This window comes from Platalea leucorodia (assembly GCF_965183815.1).
Source record: "Platalea leucorodia genome assembly, chromosome: 5".
NCBI classification, from domain to species: Eukaryota; Metazoa; Chordata; class Aves; order Pelecaniformes; family Threskiornithidae; genus Platalea; species Platalea leucorodia.
The window spans coordinates 18,328,921-18,350,772 of NC_138827.1; the positions used below are offsets into that span (position 1 = coordinate 18,328,921).

Genomic DNA, 21,852 nt, shown 5'->3' on the forward strand with positions numbered 1-21,852 from the left:
GGCTTGTGTAAGTGAAACATTTGGTTTTGTGACACTTTCCTTAATTATGGGAGCTAATGACAAAACCATTGTGACAAATGACTCAGCTTTTGATAGTGAAGTTAATTAATTCTGAAGTTAGAGTCTCCATCAGAGTATCTGGAAGAACCCGATTAAGAAGTCTGCTTACCCGTTGTAAGACGGGCAGCAAAACTCCAAGTCCCTACAACATGCCAGGTAAAATCCTCCCCACCACTGCAAGGGGATGATGCGCTTGGAGCGAGGAGGAGAAAGGCCAGACATCAGCACAGCATTTGCCTCCTGAGCCATCCCTCCATCCATCAAAGACATCAGGAGGAACACAGCCTCATTAATGTTTGAATGAGTGACCAGAAGCAGCTTTGCGTTAGACTCTGACCTTCAAGAGCCGTCTCCCTAAAGCCATCTTTCATCTCTTTCATTTGCATTACAATCCTGTTTGCCTCATTATTCGTTATCCACTTCTTCTTCAAAGAATTTAAATCAAATCAATTAAATTGCAGTGGGTCAGAGCAGCAGCAAACCTTTTATGGTGGTTCAGCATGGTCCGGCTGGACTCAGACTACAAAATATCTTTTAATCTCCTGCTATTTGTTCTTTTATTACTTCTGTGGTACCACTGCCTCATAGAATCCCTTTGATAATCTTCCTTCTTTCCCTCCCATCCCATGCAGTCATGCTCCATGTAGAGGCTGGTCTTTGTATGACCTTGGGGAAGGGATTCCCTTGGCTTCCCTCCTGCAGCCTGGGATTGGGATTGGGATGTCCCCGGCAGGGCTGCTGGGCTGGGGAGCTGCTGAACTGCACATAGCACCCCGTACCCAGCACAGAGCAGCTGGGGGAACCCTGTGGCACTTGTGTGACGTTTGCTGTCCCCGTCACCCCCTTCCCTCTCCTGAACTTGTTTTGTCTGCCCAGGGTATTGGTGCAGAGGGAAAAAAAAGCAGATGCGATGGTGAGGCACGCCAGTGTGTGCAGCTGGTGCATGTGAAAGCAGAAGTGTGGGCAAAGCGAGGTGGCCTTTAGCATGCAGCTGCCGTAAGCGCATTCACCTGGGTCTCCCGAGAGGCTGCGTGCTGCTTGCTAGCCCATGCATGGCCACTCCTGCGCTGCCTTTGCATCTTCTCAGAGTAAAGAGGCTTAATAAGAATGGATTTCTGTTTCTCTCCCCTGCTATTTTTATTGCTACTAAACTGTCGGAAGTCCAGCAGGGAGCTGCAGAGCTGGTAGGCAACTGTACGAGCTCGCACGTATGGCATTGCTCACTCGTGTCACATCTAGGAGAACCTCCCTGATCTCAGTAGCGCATCACGTAAGGACACACCAGCCTCACCTCTGGAGTCCTGTTAGAGTCGGTACATTGCAACCAGCATTTCCAAAGCATGTGCAGATATAAATAATCCCCTCGTAGGAGTGGGGAAGGATGAACACATGTGCCAAAGGCTCTGGAATCCTTATCCCCTTGCAGCCCCCAGGAGCAGGGAAATGAAGTGAGGACTAGGCAAGGCTGGAGCTCAGCATCTCACTGCATTGCTAATGACCTAAACTCGGCTTGTATCAGAGCCTCTCTTCCTTCAAGGAAAAAACCTAATCCAGCTAGGGATTATTTCTGACTACTTACTTTCTGTCACTTTGCCAATTTAAATGCAGCAGAGCTTTCATCGCCGGATTTGGAAGGACAAAGCCTAACAGATCTCGGTTTAGGACATTTTTACCTGCAAGGACAGCTTTTTTTTTGCACAAGTTGTACAATCTTTGCAGCATGAGCTGGTTTGTGTTATTTGTTTCCACTTTGCCGAACTCAGAAGAGTCCAGATCTGTGAGCAGGTAGATGGTGATGGATAAGGCAGTGAACAGCAAGGGGTGACGGGGGCCGGGGCTGGAGGAGCCCAGGCTGCACAGGGCAGGGTGCCAGGCTGTGACCACCGGAGCACGCTGCCCTCCAGAGCCTGAGCTGCAAAGCCGGAGCTGCAAAGCGGGGTGGCAAGGTCCCCAAATTCTTGTTGGCTGCAAATCTTAGAGAAACCCCTGGGGTGGCTGCTCTGGGCAGAGCTCCAGGCTCACTCCTGGGACTGGCTACTCCATGCAATGAGTGGTAAGAGGGGTGGTAAGAGGGGTGCCCTGCCACCAACCCCTACAAGGTCCAACATGATCTGGCATGGACTTTGATTCTGTTTGAGCTTGCTTTGTTAAAAGCCTAGGAAACGGTACATGTGCACTCTGCACACACCTACACACACTATGTTAAAATAACACAATTAAGGCTGCAAAATCCCCCACTCGGAATGCAATTTGCAGCCCCTTCGCTGTAGGTGTGAGATATCTTTGCTGCCTCCTCCCCGGGATGCCTGCCTCTGCACAGGATGGGGGCCAGGCCGGGTGCTGGTGTCAGGCTCTGCCCCACGCGCTGCGAGAGCTGGGTGACAGGCGGTGGGAGTGCTGGAGGTGGCAGGACGAGGGAGCGTAATGCCAAGGCTGAGGCAGCTGTCCTGGAGAGGCACCGTCTCTCCCTGCACCTTGCCCCGAGCTACCTTCATGGTACCCACCCGATCACTCAGAGAAGCATCCCGGCTGCGCAGGGCTCATCTTGGTGTCCAGCCTGTGACACCAAGGTGTGACCTGTGACCGTCGTGCACCACTGCCAATGCCAGTCACAGAAACCAGGCAACTATAACCCCTCCACAGAAAATACACAGAAAAAAGCCCTGTGATTCAGCTTGGGTGGATGCTTCTGACCACAATCCCGGAGTCTCCATCCTCACCTTCATCAGGGACTGCTGTCGGCCCCCAGCCCACCGGGCACTGCAGCTCTCTGGATGGAAACACTGGAACAGCAGAAACTGGCGCACTGCGCCTGGGAGAGCCTGGGCTCTCAACAGAGGCAGTAAACGAGGCAAAGGGCCCGTAACGAAGCAGGGGAATAAACCAGGGTGACCCACAGCTGGGCAGCCGGTACAGCGGGCGCGCTGCGCGTGGCAGGGTGCTGGGGAAGAAATACAGCGGCGTTGCAATCGGCATGCCCTGCCTAATGAGTATGCACAAAGAAGGTGATTTAAGGTTGAGGAGGCTACTTAATTTTCACACTTCTTAATTTCTCAGTACCGGAGTTTTTGGTAACCTTCGTAATTTTCTGTTTGCATTTTGGGAGTAAATAACTAGTATTTATATGTGAGTGCATACAAATGAGAACTGTGGACGTACACACTATAAGGTAAATCATATACTTTCCTGTCTCACCCGTAGCCCTTAAAATACTATTAATTTAAGAGGTGAGTATATTATAGGGCTTATTTGAAAGGTCACATGAGTCATAAGCTCCTCCAACTGGCTGCAAAAATGTTTGAGAGACGAGGAGGCAACAGAGAGGGGCAGAGAGAGAGAGTGAGGGCTTTAACTGGTGGCAAACAATTAGGGAGCGTGGTGTGGAAAACACCCCAAGGTACAGCGGCTGTTTGGTGGCACCTGCGCTGGTTTTGGTCTGTGCAGGTGATAAAAGCTGGTCTCCTGGGGGCAAGCTCCGTGTCAGCGGGGGCCGGTGCTGGGGCATCCCCAGGGCCGCGGGTGCTGTGCCCCCCCGCCCCGGGGGCTGGGTCGGTGCGCGGCCCCTCGCCCCCAGCTCGGCACCCGGTACCGGGGAGCGGCTCCAGTGCCGGGGCGGACCGCGCTCCAGGGCTCCCGGCCGAGGCCGGGAGGGGGCCGGGGAGCCGAGCTGCCCCGTTCCGGGGGGCTGGGGGCGGGTGTCAGCCCGGCACCCCCAGAGCGGTCCCCCGGCGCAGTCCCGGTCCCAGCACCCCGGGGGGGGGCTCCCCGCGCGGTCACGGTCCCCCGGGGCGGTCCCGGTCCTCGTCCAGTCCCCGCCCGGTCCCGGCTCCCCGGGCTGGGCTCCCGGCCCCGCACCGGGTCAGTCCCCTCCCGGTCCCAGCACCCCGGGGTGGGCTCCCCCGCTCGGTCCCGGTCCCCCTCCTCGCCCGGTCCCGGCGCCCCGGAGCGGGCTCCCGCTCCCCGGCCGCCCCGCCGGGGCCGCTCCCCTCCCGGTCCCGGCACCCCGCGGCGAGCTCCCGGTCCCGGTCCCGGTCCCGGTCCCGGTCCCCATCCCCGGGCGCTGCCCCCGCCGCCGGCCGGGCGGGGGGCGGTTTCCAGGCGGCGCGGCCCCCCGCGGCCCGCCCTCCGCTGCCCCCCGCCCCCGCCGCCCCCCGCGGATGCCTTGGCCGGGCGGCGCGGGGGAGGCGCCGGGAGAGGCGCCGCGCTCCCGCCGCGGGCGCACGGCGGAGCCGCTCCGCGCCCCGCGCCGCCGCGGGGGCCATGCCGGCCGGGGGCCCGGGGGCTCGGCGGCCCCGCGCAGCGCCGCCGCGGGGGCCCGGCTCGCCGCGGGCCGCGGGGGCATGAGGCGCCGAGCGCGGAGCGCGGCGGCGGGCGGCGGCGCCGGCCCTTCCCCTGCGAGCCGCCGCCGTAGGATGAAGCAGCATGAGGATGTGTGACAGAGGCGTCCAGATGCTCATCACCACGGTGGGAGCCTTCGCAGCCTTCAGCCTGATGACCATCGCCGTGGGCACCGACTACTGGCTCTACTCGCGCGGCGTGTGCAGGACTAAGTCCACGAGCGACAACGACACGAGCCGCAAGAACGAGGAGGTGATGACCCACTCGGGGCTCTGGAGGACGTGCTGCCTGGAAGGTACCGACCGCCCCGCCGGGGCGCCCCGCCGCGCCCCCCCACCCCCCGGCCCCGCGGGGGGCCCTTCCCAAAAGTTCGGGGGAGGGCAGGGGCACCCCGGGACTCCCCCACCCCAGAGCCGGGGCCCGGCCAGCCCCGGCGCCCGCGGCCGGCGAGCGGAGCATCCCTCCCGGCCGGGCTGTTGGGCGGCCCCGCCGCCCCCCGGCTGCCGCTCTCCCCTCCCCGGGCAGGGAGACGGCGCTTGGCGTGGCACCGCCGCGGGCGAGGGTGAAACTTCGCGGGTGGCTCCTGCACGCAGGACGCGGGGTCCGGGTGGAGCCGGGCCGCGGGTGCGGCCGCGGGGTGCTGGGGTCCCCCGTGCCCGGGGACCGGCGCTGTCCCTGGGCCGCCGCGCTGTGCATCCTCCCGGCAGCGCGGCGCCTGTGCCCGCTATCGGGGAGACGGGGAGCTTCAGGCTGAGAGGCCACAGGTCCCTCTCCCGGCCCCGGGGGCTGTTTTAATGTGAATGGCTCAGAGAGCAAAGCCCCTCAGCCTCTCCCCCTCTGCTCTGCTCCGCAGGCACCGCGTCCCTGTCCGGGGGAAACCCATCACACCCGGCATTTTTATGGCCGATCCCCGCCAGCAGTGCCAGCCCTTCCCCTCTGAACTGCAGAGCTGGGCAAGGTGTGCTGCTGCTGCCCTACCGCAGCTTGTGCCTCCACTGTTCCTCGGGGACTGTGCCCCGCGGCCTACCTGGGCTGCCCCACGGCTGGGCTGCTCCGCCGCGGCTGCCCCACGCCCGGGCTCCCGCCTGCCCGGCCTCGCTGCTTCGCCCCGTTGCTTCACTCCTGCAGCAGCGCCCGGCCGGCGAGGCCACGGCAGCTGCTGCCCTCCTGCAGCACAGGCCACGCTTTGGGGGCAGTTTTGCCCCAAAGCTACTGGTTGAGATTTTTATGAGCAACAGTAGGCTGTGCTTAAACATGAGCTTGAATGGAGCCAGGTGCTGGTACCTGCGCAGCAAAAAGTGGCTGATGGAATCACACTGGGCTGTAACTTTTAAAATTAGCGGCAGCAGTTGGTGTCCTGTGTACTCGGGGGAACCTGCCCCACTGTCTTACAAGGCCCTGGGGGCGTCAGGCTCCCCCCAGCCCGGGAGCGACACCTCCAACGGTGGGGGCAAGCGAGCCGCGGTGGCCGAGCTGCTCCCTCCACATTGGAAAGTTCTCGGTGAGTCACGGCCACAGATGCAGAAATACCCTGTCTGTTCCTGGTGCTCGGTCCTAAACCCGGTGAAGGCAGTCAGAGCTTCCTTATTGATTCAAGGAGGGTTTGGATCAGGCTCTAATTCCATAATAAATAATTTGAGATAATCTGTCTCCCCTCTTGGGCTGAGGGAGCCGAGGAGGCAGCAGCCAGGGCTGTGAAAGATGGGATCACTGGAGGCATGAGTAATTTCCAAAATTCTTGGGTTTGCTGGCTGTATTTTTTTTCAGCGAATGTTTTATGTTTCCCTCACCACGATAAATCACTGCTTTGGAAGGAGCCAGTGAGGCCCTGGTCTCTTGGGCACAGCACACTCAGGAAAGGGCTTAACAGTGCCACGCCAGAGCTCAGAGCTGAATCACAGTCCCTCGCCCTGAGCCCCGCCGCGGGGCTGGGAGCAGTGGGGCACGTGCTCACCGTGGGGCTCGTCGCTCCCCACCTCACGTTCTCCCCCGGGCCGGCACGCCGACAGCTGCCGGGGTGGGAGCGGGCGCAGGGTGGCTCTGGACGGTGCTGTGCCAGTGCTGCTCTGCCGTGGCCATGGCACAATCAAGGCCTGGAGCTGGGCACAGGCTCTGTCATCCCTTGCATGTGCGTGAGAGTGCGGGCGGGCAATGGGGGCTGCGGGGGGCACACGGCACCGAGTCAGCGGCCGGGCAGGGAGGGTCCCAGCCAGTGTTCGGGGTGAGCACGCGGGGCTGCGATGGTGCTGGGGGGCCACAGCGGTGCTGCTCATCACCCTCCAGAATTTCACTGGAGAAATGAGCTGGTGTCTCACAGGCTGTTAACTGATGCAATGCTGGGAATGGAAAACTTCCCCCAGCCGAGCTGTGCAGAGCTCATCACGCACGTTCCCGCGCGGAGAAAGGATGGTGCTGCAGCAGGGGCTGAGCCCCCCCGGAGCTGAGGATCGGTGCTGCAGCCGCTCGGCCGCTCTCTCCACCAGTGCGCCCTGTGCCGGGGCAGTGCTGGGTGCTGAGCCCCTGCACCCAGTACTTTTACATGCAGCAGGTCCTGTCTGATTCCTGCTGGCAGGGCCTCGCTGTGTCTCTGATTTCTGTGCACTCATTGGATCTGGCTTGAGAAATGGACAGAGGTTGCACTTGATCATCCTGTGCTAGGAATGAACATGGTCAGTCGAAAGGGCCACTTCTCCTGTGGTGCAGAAGATGCTTTTAGCACTGAGCAGTGCTCTCTGCCCATCGGGAAGCACCTCGGCCTTGAACTTTCTGCCGCTAACGGGGATTTAATGTGTGTAACAACGGAGGAATTAAGTGGCAAGCTCCAGTCGCTCGTCCGGCTGAGTGTGCGTGGCAGATTATTGAAATGACCGACGTGAGTGCTGGGTGCACGCTCCGTCGCAGATGCTCTTTAAATCCATGTCAGTCACACAAACGCAGCGCCTGCGTGGGAGCCGCTTGCACCACGTGAGCATCAAAAGCCCATAGGCGAGAGCGGATAAATCTTGAATGAAGCCGCCGCAGACCTATGTAGAGACACCCACGCTGGAAAACACAAATTAGTGATTGACTCAGTATCTGGAGCCCAGGCAGGCGTTCCCAGACTGCTGTGCTAGGATGGCCTCTGTTTTAAATTGCAGCGTTTGGATTCTAATTATCACTTTTACAATATGCAAATACTTAGTAGGTGTCTTCTTGTACTTCCCGTTCAAACGTGACCAGTGTTTGTCAGGGTGTGTCCCCTGTGGCTGTTTATCATCAGTTGTTTTCCTCTGTGACTTCCTTGTTAATATAAAAGGTAGGGAAACGCACGGCACTTCAGGGAGAAAGCTGAAATTGAGAAATAGCTGCTTAGGCTTATGTTGGTTTTAGGCAAGTAAAAGAACTTTGGTTTTCATCAAACTTAATTAAATTCAGCATCGTTAAACGCAGGGAGCCTCCTTGTCCTCCCTGCTGCGTGGTATAGATTGGGATTGGCTCCATGGCATCATGTGGAGCTGAAACAGGCAGAAGTAGCAGGAGAATTTGGCCAAGGCTGCTTGAAATACTGTATTTTAAGGCAACGTGGTACTTTTCCTTTCCTCCTTCATTTCCCTCATCAGAATAAAGTGCTCCATCATTTCTGGAGGACCACGAGTGTTGCTCTGCCTGCCTCCCTCCCGAAGGACGCACAGCATCCTGCCGTCCCTGCTGCTGGGGCATCCTCAGCTGGGGCGGGACGCGGGGTGGTTTGCAGAGGATGCGGGGCGGTTTGCAGAGGATGGACACATCTGCCTGCGGCTGCGCGAGGATGCGGGGACCCTGAGCCGTTCCTCAGCCGAGCTGTCCTGCTCGGACCTGTCCCAGCACCCCCCCTCCAGCGTCCTGCGAGCAGCATCAATGTAGCCTTTGCCAAGCCGGTAATTCCTCCCTGCCAAACCTGGAGAGCTTGGCTTGGGTTTTGGTCTTTTTTGGGGGTCTAGATTAAAACCTAATATGTCTTTGTCTAGATTAAAACCTAATATTAAGCCTATTGTCAGTTGACCCCTACAGCCCACAGGACCCTGCTGAGCCATTGCTACACCTGACCTGCATCTCCTGCTTGGTGCGTTTTAGATAGATGGTCACTCCTGGAGGCTTCAGCTGAGGGTGAATCTGCCATGTCCCTCGGCCAGCTGTTGCACTGGGAAGAGAAATGAGCCCCTCAAACTTCTGTTGAACATAAGAAATAATCTCTGCCCTTTGCCTCTTTTACCCACAATTATTTCATTTTTTCTTTAATACTCTTGATAAAGACGTTGTTATAGTTCAACACTATTCCGGTAACAGGTGATCCCGTGTAGAAATATCCCATCGGATGACAATGTACAATCTCTGCAATCTGCCTCCTAGTCCCTTTAATAAAGCGCTGTTGATTCTGCATAATACTGGTCTTTCACTTTTTCAGGAGAGCTAAATCAAATACCCTGTGGAACTCTTAAATGTATTATGTTACTGATTTCCTTTATCAACTGAATTTGTAACCATATGAAGAATAATTTATGAAGTTTGATAAATCTGTTTTCCACCAGGCTGTCTGACATTTGTCTCGTCCCCTGGTTCCTCCCTGCCGCTGCCCACCTCAGCTAACCCACAGGCAATGCTGGGGACGCAGCTCCTACCATTGCCCATCGCCATCGCTTGTGGCACAGGCTGATTAAACGTTAAACCAGCTTTTCCTGTCTTCTAGAAATTCAACAGAATGCCAAGATTTATTAAAATCCATTTTAGATCTTCAGAAAACCTCTCAGCCTATTCTCTGAATGCTCTTGGGAGAAAGTTCTCTAGTCCTACCAATTTCATGTTTACACTTAATAGTTGCTGTTTAGCATCCTCCCTAACTCCTGGCGGAATACAGGAGCCTATTTGTCTCCAAGTACAGAACAGAAGTAGCTGATGAATAAATAATTGTATGTCACTGCTCCTTCATGACTGACAGTTGCACCATCATGATCTGGTAGTGATTTACATCAGCGGTAAAGCTCCTTTCTTCTAACGTGACTAAAGAATTCCTCCTTGTTTTGCTTAAACCTTTTGGTTGCAGATTTATTTTAACTGATCCCATTAGCTTCTCTTATCAGCCACGTGCATCTCCTGACTGCTACTTCCAATATTAAAACCCCTGAGTTTTAATTTTTTAATTGCAATTTTCAGTTCCCCTTTCAGCAGGCCTGACAGAAGCGTGGGGTGCGGGGGAAGCGCTCTGCCCTTGCTCCTGAGTAGCAATCATGCTTCTGCGTTTACACTTTTCTCTCAGTTGGTTTTGTTCGTGGTTGCTTTTGGCTCTGCTGAGCTGAATTGGTTTGCACCGAAAGCGTTAAATTGGGATGGAAGCAGCTGCCCCTGGACAGCCACCAGCTCTTCCCCTGCTTTCAGCTCCTCTCAGTCCTTCTGAGTGAGGCCAAGCAGAGAATTTCCCCAAGGTGACAGCAATATTGTTTCTGTTAGAAAGTTATTATCTTTAATTTTTAAAAGCGCCAAGCAAATGTCCCTGAGATTGCAATCATCCATGATAGAGCACTTTTTCTCGCTACTCATTATAGGTAGGTATTTAAGGAGCTGCTCATCCTGTTCCTCTGTCTGGTTGGTGTCTGTAATAGATTCCCATCAACAACCCATCTTGCAATTGAACACTTCTCCACGGTGCTCTTGGTCCAGCTTCGCGGTGCTGCCAGCAGCACCAGCACTGGTGATGGTGTCTCTGCTGCGGCTGCCAAGCTCTCCGTACGCAGCCACGCTGACCTCCCTGGCAGGCAGCTGCTCCAGCCCACCGAGCCGGCGCTCCAAGCATGGCCCCCTGCGCCGATGCCGCTGCACGTGGCTCTGACCCCGGGGGTGCTTGCTGGCTTTGGCACCACAGCGGGGAGAGCCCTGGGATGACGGCTGTGTGGAGGGGGGACCATCGGCATGGGCTGGAGGTGGTGGAAGGGGAGACGGGACAGGTCTGTAACAGCGTGGGAGGTTGGGGGAGGTGAATGGGGAATGGTTAATTGCTCTTCATTATATGAGAGCTAGGAGGTATCAAGTTAACTTGTGTGATGGAAAGTAGATGATGGAGACATTGAAGATGATAGTGATGGGTGAAGGTGAAGAGGGACCAGTTACTCATTTGAGAATATCTGATGTAATTACCACACTGCAAGTTTAACAACCCTTCCCCTCCACCCCCAGAAAGCCTTTCCACCAGCACGGCACTGAGGGGGGGACAGGCCACATGCCCGGCACTGGGGTCAGTTGTGTCACCGGGGTCAAAACAGGATTGAACGAATGCTTGAGCATGGGGTCTGCAAGGTGTTGCATATGATGCCCCAGGCATAACCTCTGACTTAGGAAATCCCTGAACCTCGGCTTAGTGGAGGATGTATTGAATAAGCATTAATTACTGTCCTCTGATAGAGATGGAAATCAGGCTAACTGGACCCTCGGTCTGCTCCAGACCCATGTTGTTGTGGCATGTGGCCAAGTGCCAAGAGCCATAAAAATCCTTCTGGACAGAGAGGTGTCCCAGGCCGCTGCCAGCCGGGGCTGCGCATCCAGGCAGCCGTGCCTTTGGATCTCACTGCTGTTCGGAAGGTGTCCGGAGAGGAGCCATGCTCCAGCTCGCTGCCACCAGCTCTGCTTTGAGAAACTGTCACTTCAAACAGAGGGTGTAGAATTTACCCTCCTGGGATGCTGCAGCATTTATCTGGACAAAAATCCAGTGTTATGGGGTGGTGTAGAGAGCTGGTTCCCACATTGCCTGTGAGCAGCACGTGATGAGTAAAATGTATGCTGTGAACAGCTCAGAAACAGGCATTTTATTGCTGCATAGGCGTGGTACAGAGTCTGTCATCTCAAGAGCTGTTACTGTTTAATAGAGGTGGAAGTCTGAATTTGAATGAGGCTCAAGTGTTTTTTTTCCCATGCAAGGTCACTATCTCCATTATGGCTGTAAATAATTAGGGATGGCTAATGAAGGCTGCAAGCCCTGGTGCTGGGGCTGGCGGCTGGGAGCGTAGCTGTGGTTTGGGGGAGGATGCCCCATGGATTGATGCCGGATCCTCCTCTCCCTCCTCCCCCGGGAAGGTGGGGCGCTGGCGCAGGCTGGCCGCGAGGTGCCAGTGGATGATGTTTGCTGAGAGAAGCCAGGGAGCGGGGAAAGAGGGTTGGCTCCGCTGCTGAGAGTTGCATGGCCTTTGGTAAATCACTTCCCTTCTCTCTGCATGAGTTTTTCCTTTTGTAATGTGAGGCTGCGTGGATTCATCAGTGTTTGTCTCTTATACAGCTCCTGGAAAGGCAGACAGCACCATTATCGCTGGTCCGTAGGGTAAAGACCCTTCCCTGCCCACCAGCACAGCCCGCCTGGACCATGCGGTGCTCTTTAGCACAGCGGTTCAGGGTAATGGTCCAGGTGGAGACTTGTGATGCTCTTCAATTGCCCGTGCTATTTGGGATGAGATGAGGTGAGACAGCCATGGTATTAAACTTGCTCAGTGCTTCCTGCATCTCGGTGGTTACTTTTCACATGGATTTCACCATGGATTTTTAATGAACCCAATGTGCACTTCGTAAATAGACATTAAGCTCCTTTTTCCAGCAAATCAAAATTGCTCTTAAAGTTATATAAATGGGCTAACCCATAAGTATAGGGGGGTTGCTAAGCCGCTGCCCGAGGGGTTCTGCTTGGCAGGGGGGTTAATCCCTCGCTCACCTTGCCAATGAGTGTCGCTGGCTGACTCACGGCTGTGCACTGGCAGGATGCAGATGCGACGTATCCACTGTCATTAATGCACATCAGCGCTGATAGGTGCTGAGGGTGAGTTAGTCAAAGACATCTGAGGGGAAAGGTGCCCACCCCGTTTACTGAGTCACTCCAAAGCACCTGTGGGGAGATGGGGAGCGAGCGGGGAAGCACAGCGGGGTGCGAGCAGGGCCGTGCACTCGGCGAGGGTTTTCTCCATGCGCCTGCGATGTTGGAGGAACCGGGAAGGGCTCCTGCCCACCCACTGCCCTGCTCCCTCATTGGTATGGGCTGCAACTGTGCTGCAACACCTAAAACTCACTTCAATTTTTTAAATGACACTTGGAAGCAGATTCCTTGAAGCTGGTGTTTGACTGCATTTTGGGTTAGTGCTTGGTGTGGAGAGGGTGGTTTCACATCCCTTCCTAAGGGTTCAAGGGTGGGTTTGCTTTGGCTGACACTTCAGACTCAGCAGCAGAGGTTTTCTGTAGCTCTTCTGGGGTGAAGCACCCCGGGAATGCATCCATTGCCGCTCGCTCTGCGCAGTCCTGCTGCTCAGGCTGTAATGAGCTGTGGCTTGCCTGGGAGGACCGCAGCAGCGGGCATCTCGAGATATGTCTTTGATTAAGAAGACACCTGCTGTGATAAAGAATGACAGTGCCGGGGTGACAACTGGTGTCTTCTCCCTCGGCTTGTGCGTGCTGACAGCTCTGCAGTGGCTCCGGGGAGGAGCAGCGGGCTGCATCGCCGCGCGGCAGATCTGTTACACAACCCCCGGCGTAAAACGCCACTTGTGTCACAGGCCGGTGGGTCAGCCCTGGGGACTCGGGGATGCTTTCTGAAATTTTCTTATTTTACATTTGTGTTATCTTTTAAGCATTTACTTGCAGCAGGTAGTTAACAGTATCTTCAAAGTGAAAAGTTCAGGCCAGGGTATGCTTTGTGCTTTAAACTGTCCCATGTCCTTTGGAGTGATTCTATCAGAGACAGAATCACATTGACTTCTCATGGTCACTCTCTGGACCGGAGGTGCTGCCTGGCGAGCAGCACACCTCTGCCTGGCCATGGGCTTCCCTAGCTAAAGCTGTTGAGCAATGGCTTCGCTTGCCTGGTCTGGTCTCTCACTTGTCCGAGGTTGGGAGGGATGCAGAGCAGCTGGCACAAAGGAAGGTCTGCTCGCTCTGTGGTCTCCAGAGAAACATGAGGACAAAGTGGGATTTCTGCATTCGGGTTAGCTCACGCTGCACAACCAGAGGAGGACCAGCTGCCTTTGGTAGGACCAGAAAACCCGGCCGGCCTCCCTTAGCAGCTCTGCCTCTGGTCCAGCGCCGGCAAAAGGGCCAGATTGTAACTGAGTTGCTCTTATGGCAACTTGATGTTTTGCATTTGTTTGCACATCGTTGGTAATCAGGCTCCCAGAGGCGGGTTTCCCATCCTCACCGTGCAGGCTGCCTCAGCAGCAGGGCTGATTGGCCATCATTTAACCACAGTCTCAGTTCCAAGGGTTTACAAGGATGTTAATGCTAAAACTGCCACAGTCCATTGCTCCATCCCACCTTTCCCCCTTGCTTTGGCTATGCTCTTGCTGCTGCCCTCCCTGCACTGGGGCTGCTGCCGCCCCACGGCTCACTTGCCCAAAGGAGAAGGGGTGGAAAGGTCTTCTTGCAACAGGATTTTGCTCCCTTTTGAAACATGTGGCAGGACACCTGAGCTTTGCTTGTCTCCCTAACCCTTGCAAAAATCATTTGCACACTGAGTGAGTGACTGCATTTGACAGGCTTGAAAATATCAAGGTTTTTCATAGTCATCATGGGGAGAGGCAGGAGAAATGATTGTGGCTGCTGGACGGGTGATATTGCATGATGATTTTCTCAGATATTGCCTGTTTCTTATCTCCTGACACCACAATCTATAGACAAACCTGGCACTGTTGCGCTGCAGAGGATGGCTTAGCCATTCCCACGTCAGGTTATTAGGAATTGTGTTGTTTTATTGTACAGAGACAAACAGAGTCATAAAGAAATGATAAGGCAGGCAAGGGAAAGCAGAGGGCAGGCATGGGAGCAGGAGCAGCACCTCACTGCCATCCCACCACCCTCACTGGGGGCTTTGTGCAGCAGTTTTTGCTTTTTGCCAAGCGGTTTGTATTGAAGGAGGAGAATTGGGCCGGGACAGGAGCTCTGGGGTGGGCGCAGGGAGTGGAGGGGGATGTGTGACCCCCCCAGCCTTGCTGGGGGCCGCTGGGAGCCTGCGAGGGTGTTGGCATTCACAATACACCCCGTGGGACTCGGGCAGTGGAAAGCAGTGACAAAAGGTGGCATTTGAGAGTGACATTTGTGTTTGTGCTTCTTGAGTGCTCACATTTCCAATTTCGCTGGTGATTTGGTAATTGTCCCCTAATTATACCTTTATTGTCGGTTCGCGCCTGGAATTGCAAGGGGAGGGGAAAGCAACCCCCAAAGAGGCTACCCACAGGCGACTACCCTTTTAAACTATTCCTGATTTTAACTTCCTAAAATCAGTGTTGGCTTATGCTGCTGGCACCTTCGTCGAGCCGCTCATGTCCTGCAGAACTACCCCTGGTCCCAGGGGTGCCACCTCTGTCCTCCTGGCAAGGCTGGGCTCCCTCCTGACAAGGGAGCAGAAACCCCTCGGGACAGGCTGGCTGGTGCTCGGTTGGATGTAAAAGACCAACTTACTTACAATTATTTTTTGCAACTGTCAGAGTGCTTTGATGCATCAGCATCATCAATTGCATCACATGATGTCATTGCATGAGCAATTGCAAGGGGCTGCGAGAGTCACCGGCTGCCTTCCCTCTGGGCTGCCTCCTGCCCAACCCTGACCTCGGGAAAGGGAAAGGCCAGGAAAGGTCACTGTAACTTTGTGAGACAGACTGCAATCTCACACCGACTTTCCCTGCCGCCCTGAGCCTGCAGCAGCTCCAGCTTTGCCTTACCAGCCAGCCGAGGCAGTCATTTCTGCCAGGCTGCACAGTATCCTTGCCAAATCCTCCATTTGCCTTAGCAGCCTCGCTCAGCTGAGCAAACCTTATCGCGGCGCAGCAGCTGCGCCGCGCGGCTTCACCGCCGAGCAGCCGGCGACGCTGCCGCAGAGCGGGCTGGGGAAACGGGGACCCCGTGAGGCAGCGGAGCAGGGTCCCCTCCGGACGGGGACCTGCTGCTCCCGCCTGCCAGCCCGCGGTGCGACAGCAAGCCGGCAGCTGCCGACAGTGTCTGGAAGCCTCTCGCAGCCCCGAGGCTCCTCTCCACGCCGGGAGAATCTCTTGTCATTCCTCAGCACGCTTCAGCCAAGGATGAAAGTGTTTTCTATACATTAGTCTTTGGCCTTCCCTCCAACGTGAGAAGCCGAAGGAGGACAGGAGTGATTACGCCTTTCATAGGAAGTAGGAGAGCTGCAGCCCAGGGTGTGAGACCTCTTAGCTGGGGGAGAAGTGGGAACTGGGTCTTCTGCTTCTGTCACCAAGCAGTTGAAGCGTGCTCCAGCGAGGGCACAGGGACGGCAGTGAGGGCAGGGGGAGGTGGCGTGCATGTTTTAAATAATTTTAAGTAGTAATAATAGCTTTAAATTATATCTACTCTGCATATTGCCCCAACCTGCCCCAATTCCCGCTGCTGCTGTGAGAAGCAGGAGAGCTGCTGCTGCCCCACAGCCTCAGCCGGAGAAGGGCAGGTCCCCGCTGCCAGGCAGGGGCCACCAGCTCGTCCCCTCGGGGCAGAGGCACTCCCTGGCTGAGCTTCTGTGGATCCCTATAGATGTGTGCCGTATGGTTTTCCTAGCTCGCTTGCGGCTGAAGTGAGAGACAGACGTGTCAGCGCCTCCGCCCCTGAGCCGCGCTCCCGCAGCGCAGCCCGTCTGCAGGCAGCGAGTGCTCGGCCCGGGGGAACAAGGGCTGCGGTATGGTGTGGTGCGGTATGGTATGGTGTGGTGCACTGGGGTGCGGTATGGTACGCTGGGGTGCAGGACCACTGCAACAGAATGGCCCTCTCTGCCTGCAGTGGCCAAGTCTGTCACAGGCATTTGGTATGTATGAGCTGGTCTCCATCACCTGCGGTTCAGTACGAGTGCAGCGTATGTAAAACTGCAGCATCTCAGTGCGTACGTCCGGTATCACGTCTGTGCCACTCACCAGGGGATCTTGGAAGCAGCCCTGTGTCTTAAGTAAGGGTTTTTCAGGATATGCAAGTTCAGTCACTTGTTTAGAAATGATTTGCATTGTCAATTTGGACAGATCTCCCACCCAGAATGAGGAAAAGTCTTCCAGAAAGCAGGAGAAGCAGAACATCCCATTGGCAGCCAGAAGCTTTGTTCCTCGGGGTCCGGGTTTCGTCGTCATTAGCCCCGCTCGCAGCGCAGGCTCTGGCAGCGCGTCCGGCCAGCTGGGCGGCAGCGCTGTCACCTCCCGCGCAGAGCCTATTTCCAGGGCTGTGCTGAGGGCTGTGAAATCCCAGGCTCTGTGCAGCTCCAGCTGAGCGCCCAAAATGAGCAGACGCTTGTGATCTGCATCTCTCCAGTCCTACCATCTGTAAATTGGGGATAACATCACCTGCCCCGCCTCAGCGCGGGAGCCGGAGGAGCCTCTGAGACACTCCTGTGCTGCTGGAGCCGAGCGGGGAGCTGGTGGAGGGGGAGTAGCTCCCCGCTCGGGGCAAGGTGGATGAGGCTGGGGGCCACACACTGAACACCGAGGGCAGATAACGAACACAGCTCCAGCAGAAAGCACCGTGCTCCAAGGGAGCTGGCAGAGGTGGGAGCAGGTGAGGGATGGGAAGCGATAACGTAGCAAATACTGGTAACCCAACATACGCAGGGACTGGCCCCAAGCTGCACAGACTGCCCCATCCCTGCAGCCCTGCCCTCAGCGCAGCTTTCATCATCTCCTTTAGCCAAAACTGTTGGTGCCTCATCAAGAGTGAGGCAGGTGTGTGCTGCAAGCATTAACCAGGTGGGAACTGCTGGGCTGCAGCTGGGACAGACCCATTAAAAGGGCTGCCACGAGGCACTGATCTCCCTGCAGGGAGGTGTGGTGTGGGCTGGGCAGTGCTGAGGGCAAAGCGACAGACCCTGGGCACTGAGCCTGAGCTGAAAATGGGGGAATGAACCCGCGGGAGCAGCCCCAGGTAAGTGCCGGGGGAGAGGCAGGGCTGGGGGGGGCCAGTGCCGGCAGTGCCGAGGCAGCACAGGCAGCCTGCGCCGTGCAGGTGTAGCAGCGCACGTCCTGGGAGGCTTCCTGCATGCTTGGGGGGATCTTGTGCCTCTGGCAGGCACAACCCCTCCGGCTCTCCCTGCTGTGCCGTGGGGCACAGCCCTGCTGTCCTTGAAGCCGACAACAAAACATCACCTGGCTTCAATGGCAGCATGATGGGCTCTTCTGTGTGATTTCATGCAAAATAGGAAGGAGATGGAAAGCATTGGCATGAGCTGTGAAGCTGTCTGCTTGCCCATCCATCTCAGGGTCTTTTCTGTTTTTCTTCTCTTCCCCTTCAAATTTCTATTTGGCTGCTGGAAGGGCAGAGCCGTGTGGGAGCTGGGGTTGTTTTGAAGCCCCAGAGTTGTTCTAGCAAAATGTTTTGTGCTTTGAGCCAGATTTGGGAAGCTGGGGGAAGGTATGGCTGGTTTATGGCCAAGGTAATGGTATGAGTGGCTTGGGGACCCATGGGGCAGTTTGCCTGGGTCTGACCTGTGTGAAAGCAGAGCAGGTTTGTAGCTGGCAGCGTGGTCCTGTTCCCTGCCCTGAGGTTATCTGAACGCAGAGCCTGCAGTGCTGGGGCTGCAGAGTGGGCAGGGGAAGTGAGAGCCTTAAATAGAGGAGTCCCACATGCTGCTTGTGGGCAGGAGAGCGTTTCAAGGGCCCAGAGAAGCTGGTTGCAATATGTTGGGGTCTCTCGGTGCTGTGAAAGCCCAAAGCGATGGATGATGGACAGGACACACCATCCTCCCGTAGCTGTCCTCACCGCTGCCCCCAGGTAGGGAGCACACTGCCTGTACGGCAGCGTCGAGGAGTTTCCAATGGCAAAGCCCTCCCCAGGGCAGCGAGGCAGAGCTAGTGCTGTGCCATGGAAACTGCTCTGAATTTCTGGAGAGCTTACCAGGGCATAGGTAGGCATCTTTCATTTCTTGGAGGGGGAAGGCAAGGTTGGCGTCACTCACTCATTCACCAGCGAAGTCCTCTCCCAATGCTCAGTCTATAGGATAGTCCCTTCTAGTTCTCCCAAAAAAGCCAAGAGTGAAACTATGGTGCTACTCTTGAATATCGCTTTTCCCCATCTGGGGCATTGGAACTGGCTTCCCGGGGCTCTCTTTCCCTCCCGCAGATGGTGAGGAGGCGGCTCTGCCTCCCAGCAGGCAGCGAGCTAAATCCGTCAGTGCCGGATGCGCTCCGGTACCTGCGATAGCGAGCAGGGCTGGGCTGGACCCTGACCCCCGGGTTACACTGAGCGGAGCGTGTCTGGTGCCAGCCGGGTAAGGGAAAGTGGGGAGCCTGCGGCTGCAGGCTGCCAGCACCCCCCAGTCCCGCACCAGCAAACATGCAGCACAATGCCCACCAAATTCCCTGAAATAAACAGGCTTTGATGGATCGGGTCCCTTTTAGCGCTTCAAATATTTATATCGTTAGGGAGATGTGGCAGAAGTGTGTGTGTGTGTGTATATATATATATATAAAAGGCAGGTGCTTGAGTGGCAGTCCTATATTTGAAGTTCAAATACTTACCTTCAAATCAATGCTATAAAAGAGGAAGAAAAAAATAAATTTAATATCACTTTTGCAAGGAAAACAACCTGCTGAGCCTCCTCCCAGGCTAAATGTGCTTTAAAGATTGACTGTGCAGCTGTAAAAACTATTGATGAACTGTAAACATGAAAAGATCGCCCTACTCGTGGCCTGTCAAAAGCATTAGGTTGGAAATGCTCTGTGCTCCGCTCCAGCATGACTCACTGAGTCCTCAGCAGATGTGTTTATTTGTAAAGATCCTTATTTCAGAAATAGTGACCTTTTTAATGCCTTGTGCAGCAAGCTCGGAAATTCGAAATTGCCTTTTGGCAACTTGCTAGTCTTGCTGAAGCTGTGACAGTGCTTTCCATAGCGATTTACATATTTTTAGCCTTGATATTCTGCACTGTGGGGCTCCTTTGGAAAATTACATGCTTTTCGCAGCCCTCAATGCAATTCGGTATCTGCAGCGCTGGGCTGAGATCAGGCTGTGCAGAGGGCGCAGAGGGATTCGCTTGCTCGCCTGTCGGGCTCTTTACAGCACACCTTCCAACGCTTCTGCCTCTTTGAACCCTCCCTGGTTTTATTAACATCCTCCATGGTATTAGTCACAAATTTGAGCAGCTGCTTCACCTTGAAATAGGGAATAAAACTTTGAAGCTGTTATTCCAGGCTGCTGTGCATCAAAGCACCAGGTTAGCTCTTTTGGCCATCATGTTTATAGTCACCTGCTTGCCTGCGGGGCTGCCTGAGCTCGAGGTCTGTGTTTGCCGGCACGAAGCCCCCGTTGCCAGCACTCCCACAGCCTGCCATCGGTTGCACCAAAGCAAATTTGGTGACCAGCGACCTCATTGCTCTGTGTCCGTGGCCTGTCCCCTTGTTCCCAGTCCCTACTCGTGCTGTCAGATACCAGCACCTGGAGCAGTGGAAGGAACACAGCGGCACTGCTCTTCGCTGTGCCAGAGCATGCTGGAGCCTGGGGAGGGCAGGCAGCTGCAGGCAGCCACACCACTGCTGCCCTGCCGCGGAGCATCTCCATCCTCACAGTCCTCGGGAACGTCCTGGCGAGGCATTAAGCATTGCTGTTAATTGCTCAGTCGGCTCCTTCAGCATGTCTCTTCAAGCTCTGGGATGTGAATATGCTGAATATGAAATGTCGCGGTTGTAATAACAGTTATTTAACATTTCTCGGTCCTGTGACTAACGCTTCTGCCATTTGTGTTTGGTAACGGGCGATAGCATTGCTCCTTTCTGTTGTTGTTGTTCATCCTAATGCATCGGGGAAAGATGTTTTGATGGTTTTTCTACTGTTTGTTTGCATCCTTTATGAGTGCTCTACAATTTCTAGTTGCTGATTTATATTCAGAGTTATGAATATCTCCTTTCTTCTTTTTGTTGGGCATGGTTTTATTTTTATAGCTGTTTATGTATTAGCCAGGCAGTTTTTAAACTGATGCGAACTCCTGTCGCAGTTATGAGTTTTGGGGTAAAACACTCTTAAATCATTCTCTATTCACAGTCATGCTTTTATGCTTAAGTCCATTCTCCTAACTGATTTGGCTTATAATTGTTTTCTGCTCTGTGAACTGACCTTTCAAAGCACCAAGAATATATGCTAGTGCCTTGGACTTGCCTCTGTTTGCCCATAAGAAGCGTAATCAAGTCATGATTGCTTGGACTTGAGTAGCAACTAGTTTTTAATTCTGTGATCCATTCCCCTCAGCTGTCAACACAGAGTCTAAAATAGCACTCCCCTGTGCTGGATGCCACGCTTCAGAGCTATGAAATGGTCATTTATAGGTTTTTAGACATTCGGAGGACATTTTAATACCGGTGAAGTGAAACCTCCAGCTTCCCATCATAATGCAGCTTTCTCTCCTGCTTATTATAAGTAGGTGCTTAAGCAGCCTCTGGTATGATCTGGCCTCTGGCACAGCTCAGGGTTTGAAGCAGACACCAGAGCACTCTGTATCTATGGATCATCTTTGGTTAAACAAGTTGCTAGTAACTCAGGCTGGGCATTGGAACAGGCTGCCCAGGGAAGTGGTGCAATCACAGTCCCTGGAAGTATTCAAAAAATGCATGCATGTGGTGCTTAGGGACATGGTTTAGAGGTGGACCAGGCAGTTAGGTTAACAGTTGGACTCGATGATCTCGGAGGTCCTTTCCAACCTCAATGAGTCTATGATTCAGACAGAGGATCCCAGGTTTTTACACTCTTGATCCTTGTTTTTCCCACCTGGTCCCTTCTGGGCATCATTATCATCGTTTTCAGCGCTCTGGCCATATAGGTCTCTGTAGGGCTCAGAAATGCCACGTGGGTCAAACTCAATCCAACAAACGAGCGAGTCCGGATCCTTCTGTCTGTTATCCCAGCTCGTGGCCAGGATGCGCAGGCAACTGAAGGGCTGCCTTTTGCTTTCTTGGTGAGTTTTGTTCTCGCCATCTTGATGTCGTGCTGGAGAAGGGCTCGGTTGTTCCCTGGTTCCTCCCTCCTCTTTTTCTGCTGGTTAATGCCTCCGCGTTGCTGACTGCTGCCGAGGAGGCCGTCGCTGTCGGAGCGGTGACCTCCAGCTCCAGCCTTCTCAGGGCGGATTCGGGAGCTGCTGCACTCTGCAGCAGAAGTGCAGCTGTGTGCAAGTCCCTGCTGAAGGTTTGCTGACACGAGGCACAGCGCTGTGCTGGAGAGGCTGCGGAGGCTGAAGATGGACTGTGTTAATGGGAAACTTTGGTTATTCCACAGGCTGCAGAAAGGGCAGCCTGAGATGTGACACAGAAATGGAAGTTGTAGACACCATGAATGACACTTTTTGGAGGAGCTGATCAGCAGCCTGGCAAGGGACACAAGTCTTGGTTTAGTCCTGCATCCCACGTCTGTGAGGTGACCCGAGTGGGCTGATGGGGTATGATGGCTGCAAACATGATGGAGCCAGGCTAGAGGTACACCAGCAGTGAAGAAGACCAAATAAAACATTATAGTGAAAGA

At 55.0% G+C, this 21,852-nt stretch overlaps 1 protein-coding gene across 1 annotated transcript in view; it reads left to right on the forward strand.

Annotated features, from left to right (window-relative positions):
* Positions 1-4,482: 4,482 nt before the first annotated feature.
* CACNG3 (calcium voltage-gated channel auxiliary subunit gamma 3) overlaps positions 4,483-21,852 on the forward strand; it is a gene marked incomplete at both ends in the record, with an annotated part of 32,713 nt that continues 15,343 nt past the window's right edge. Inside the window, one exon of the mRNA XM_082312283.1 lies at positions 4,483-4,693. Within this exon, the coding sequence (XP_082168409.1) occupies positions 4,483-4,693 (211 nt within the window). The remainder of the gene's footprint in view (positions 4,694-21,852) is intronic.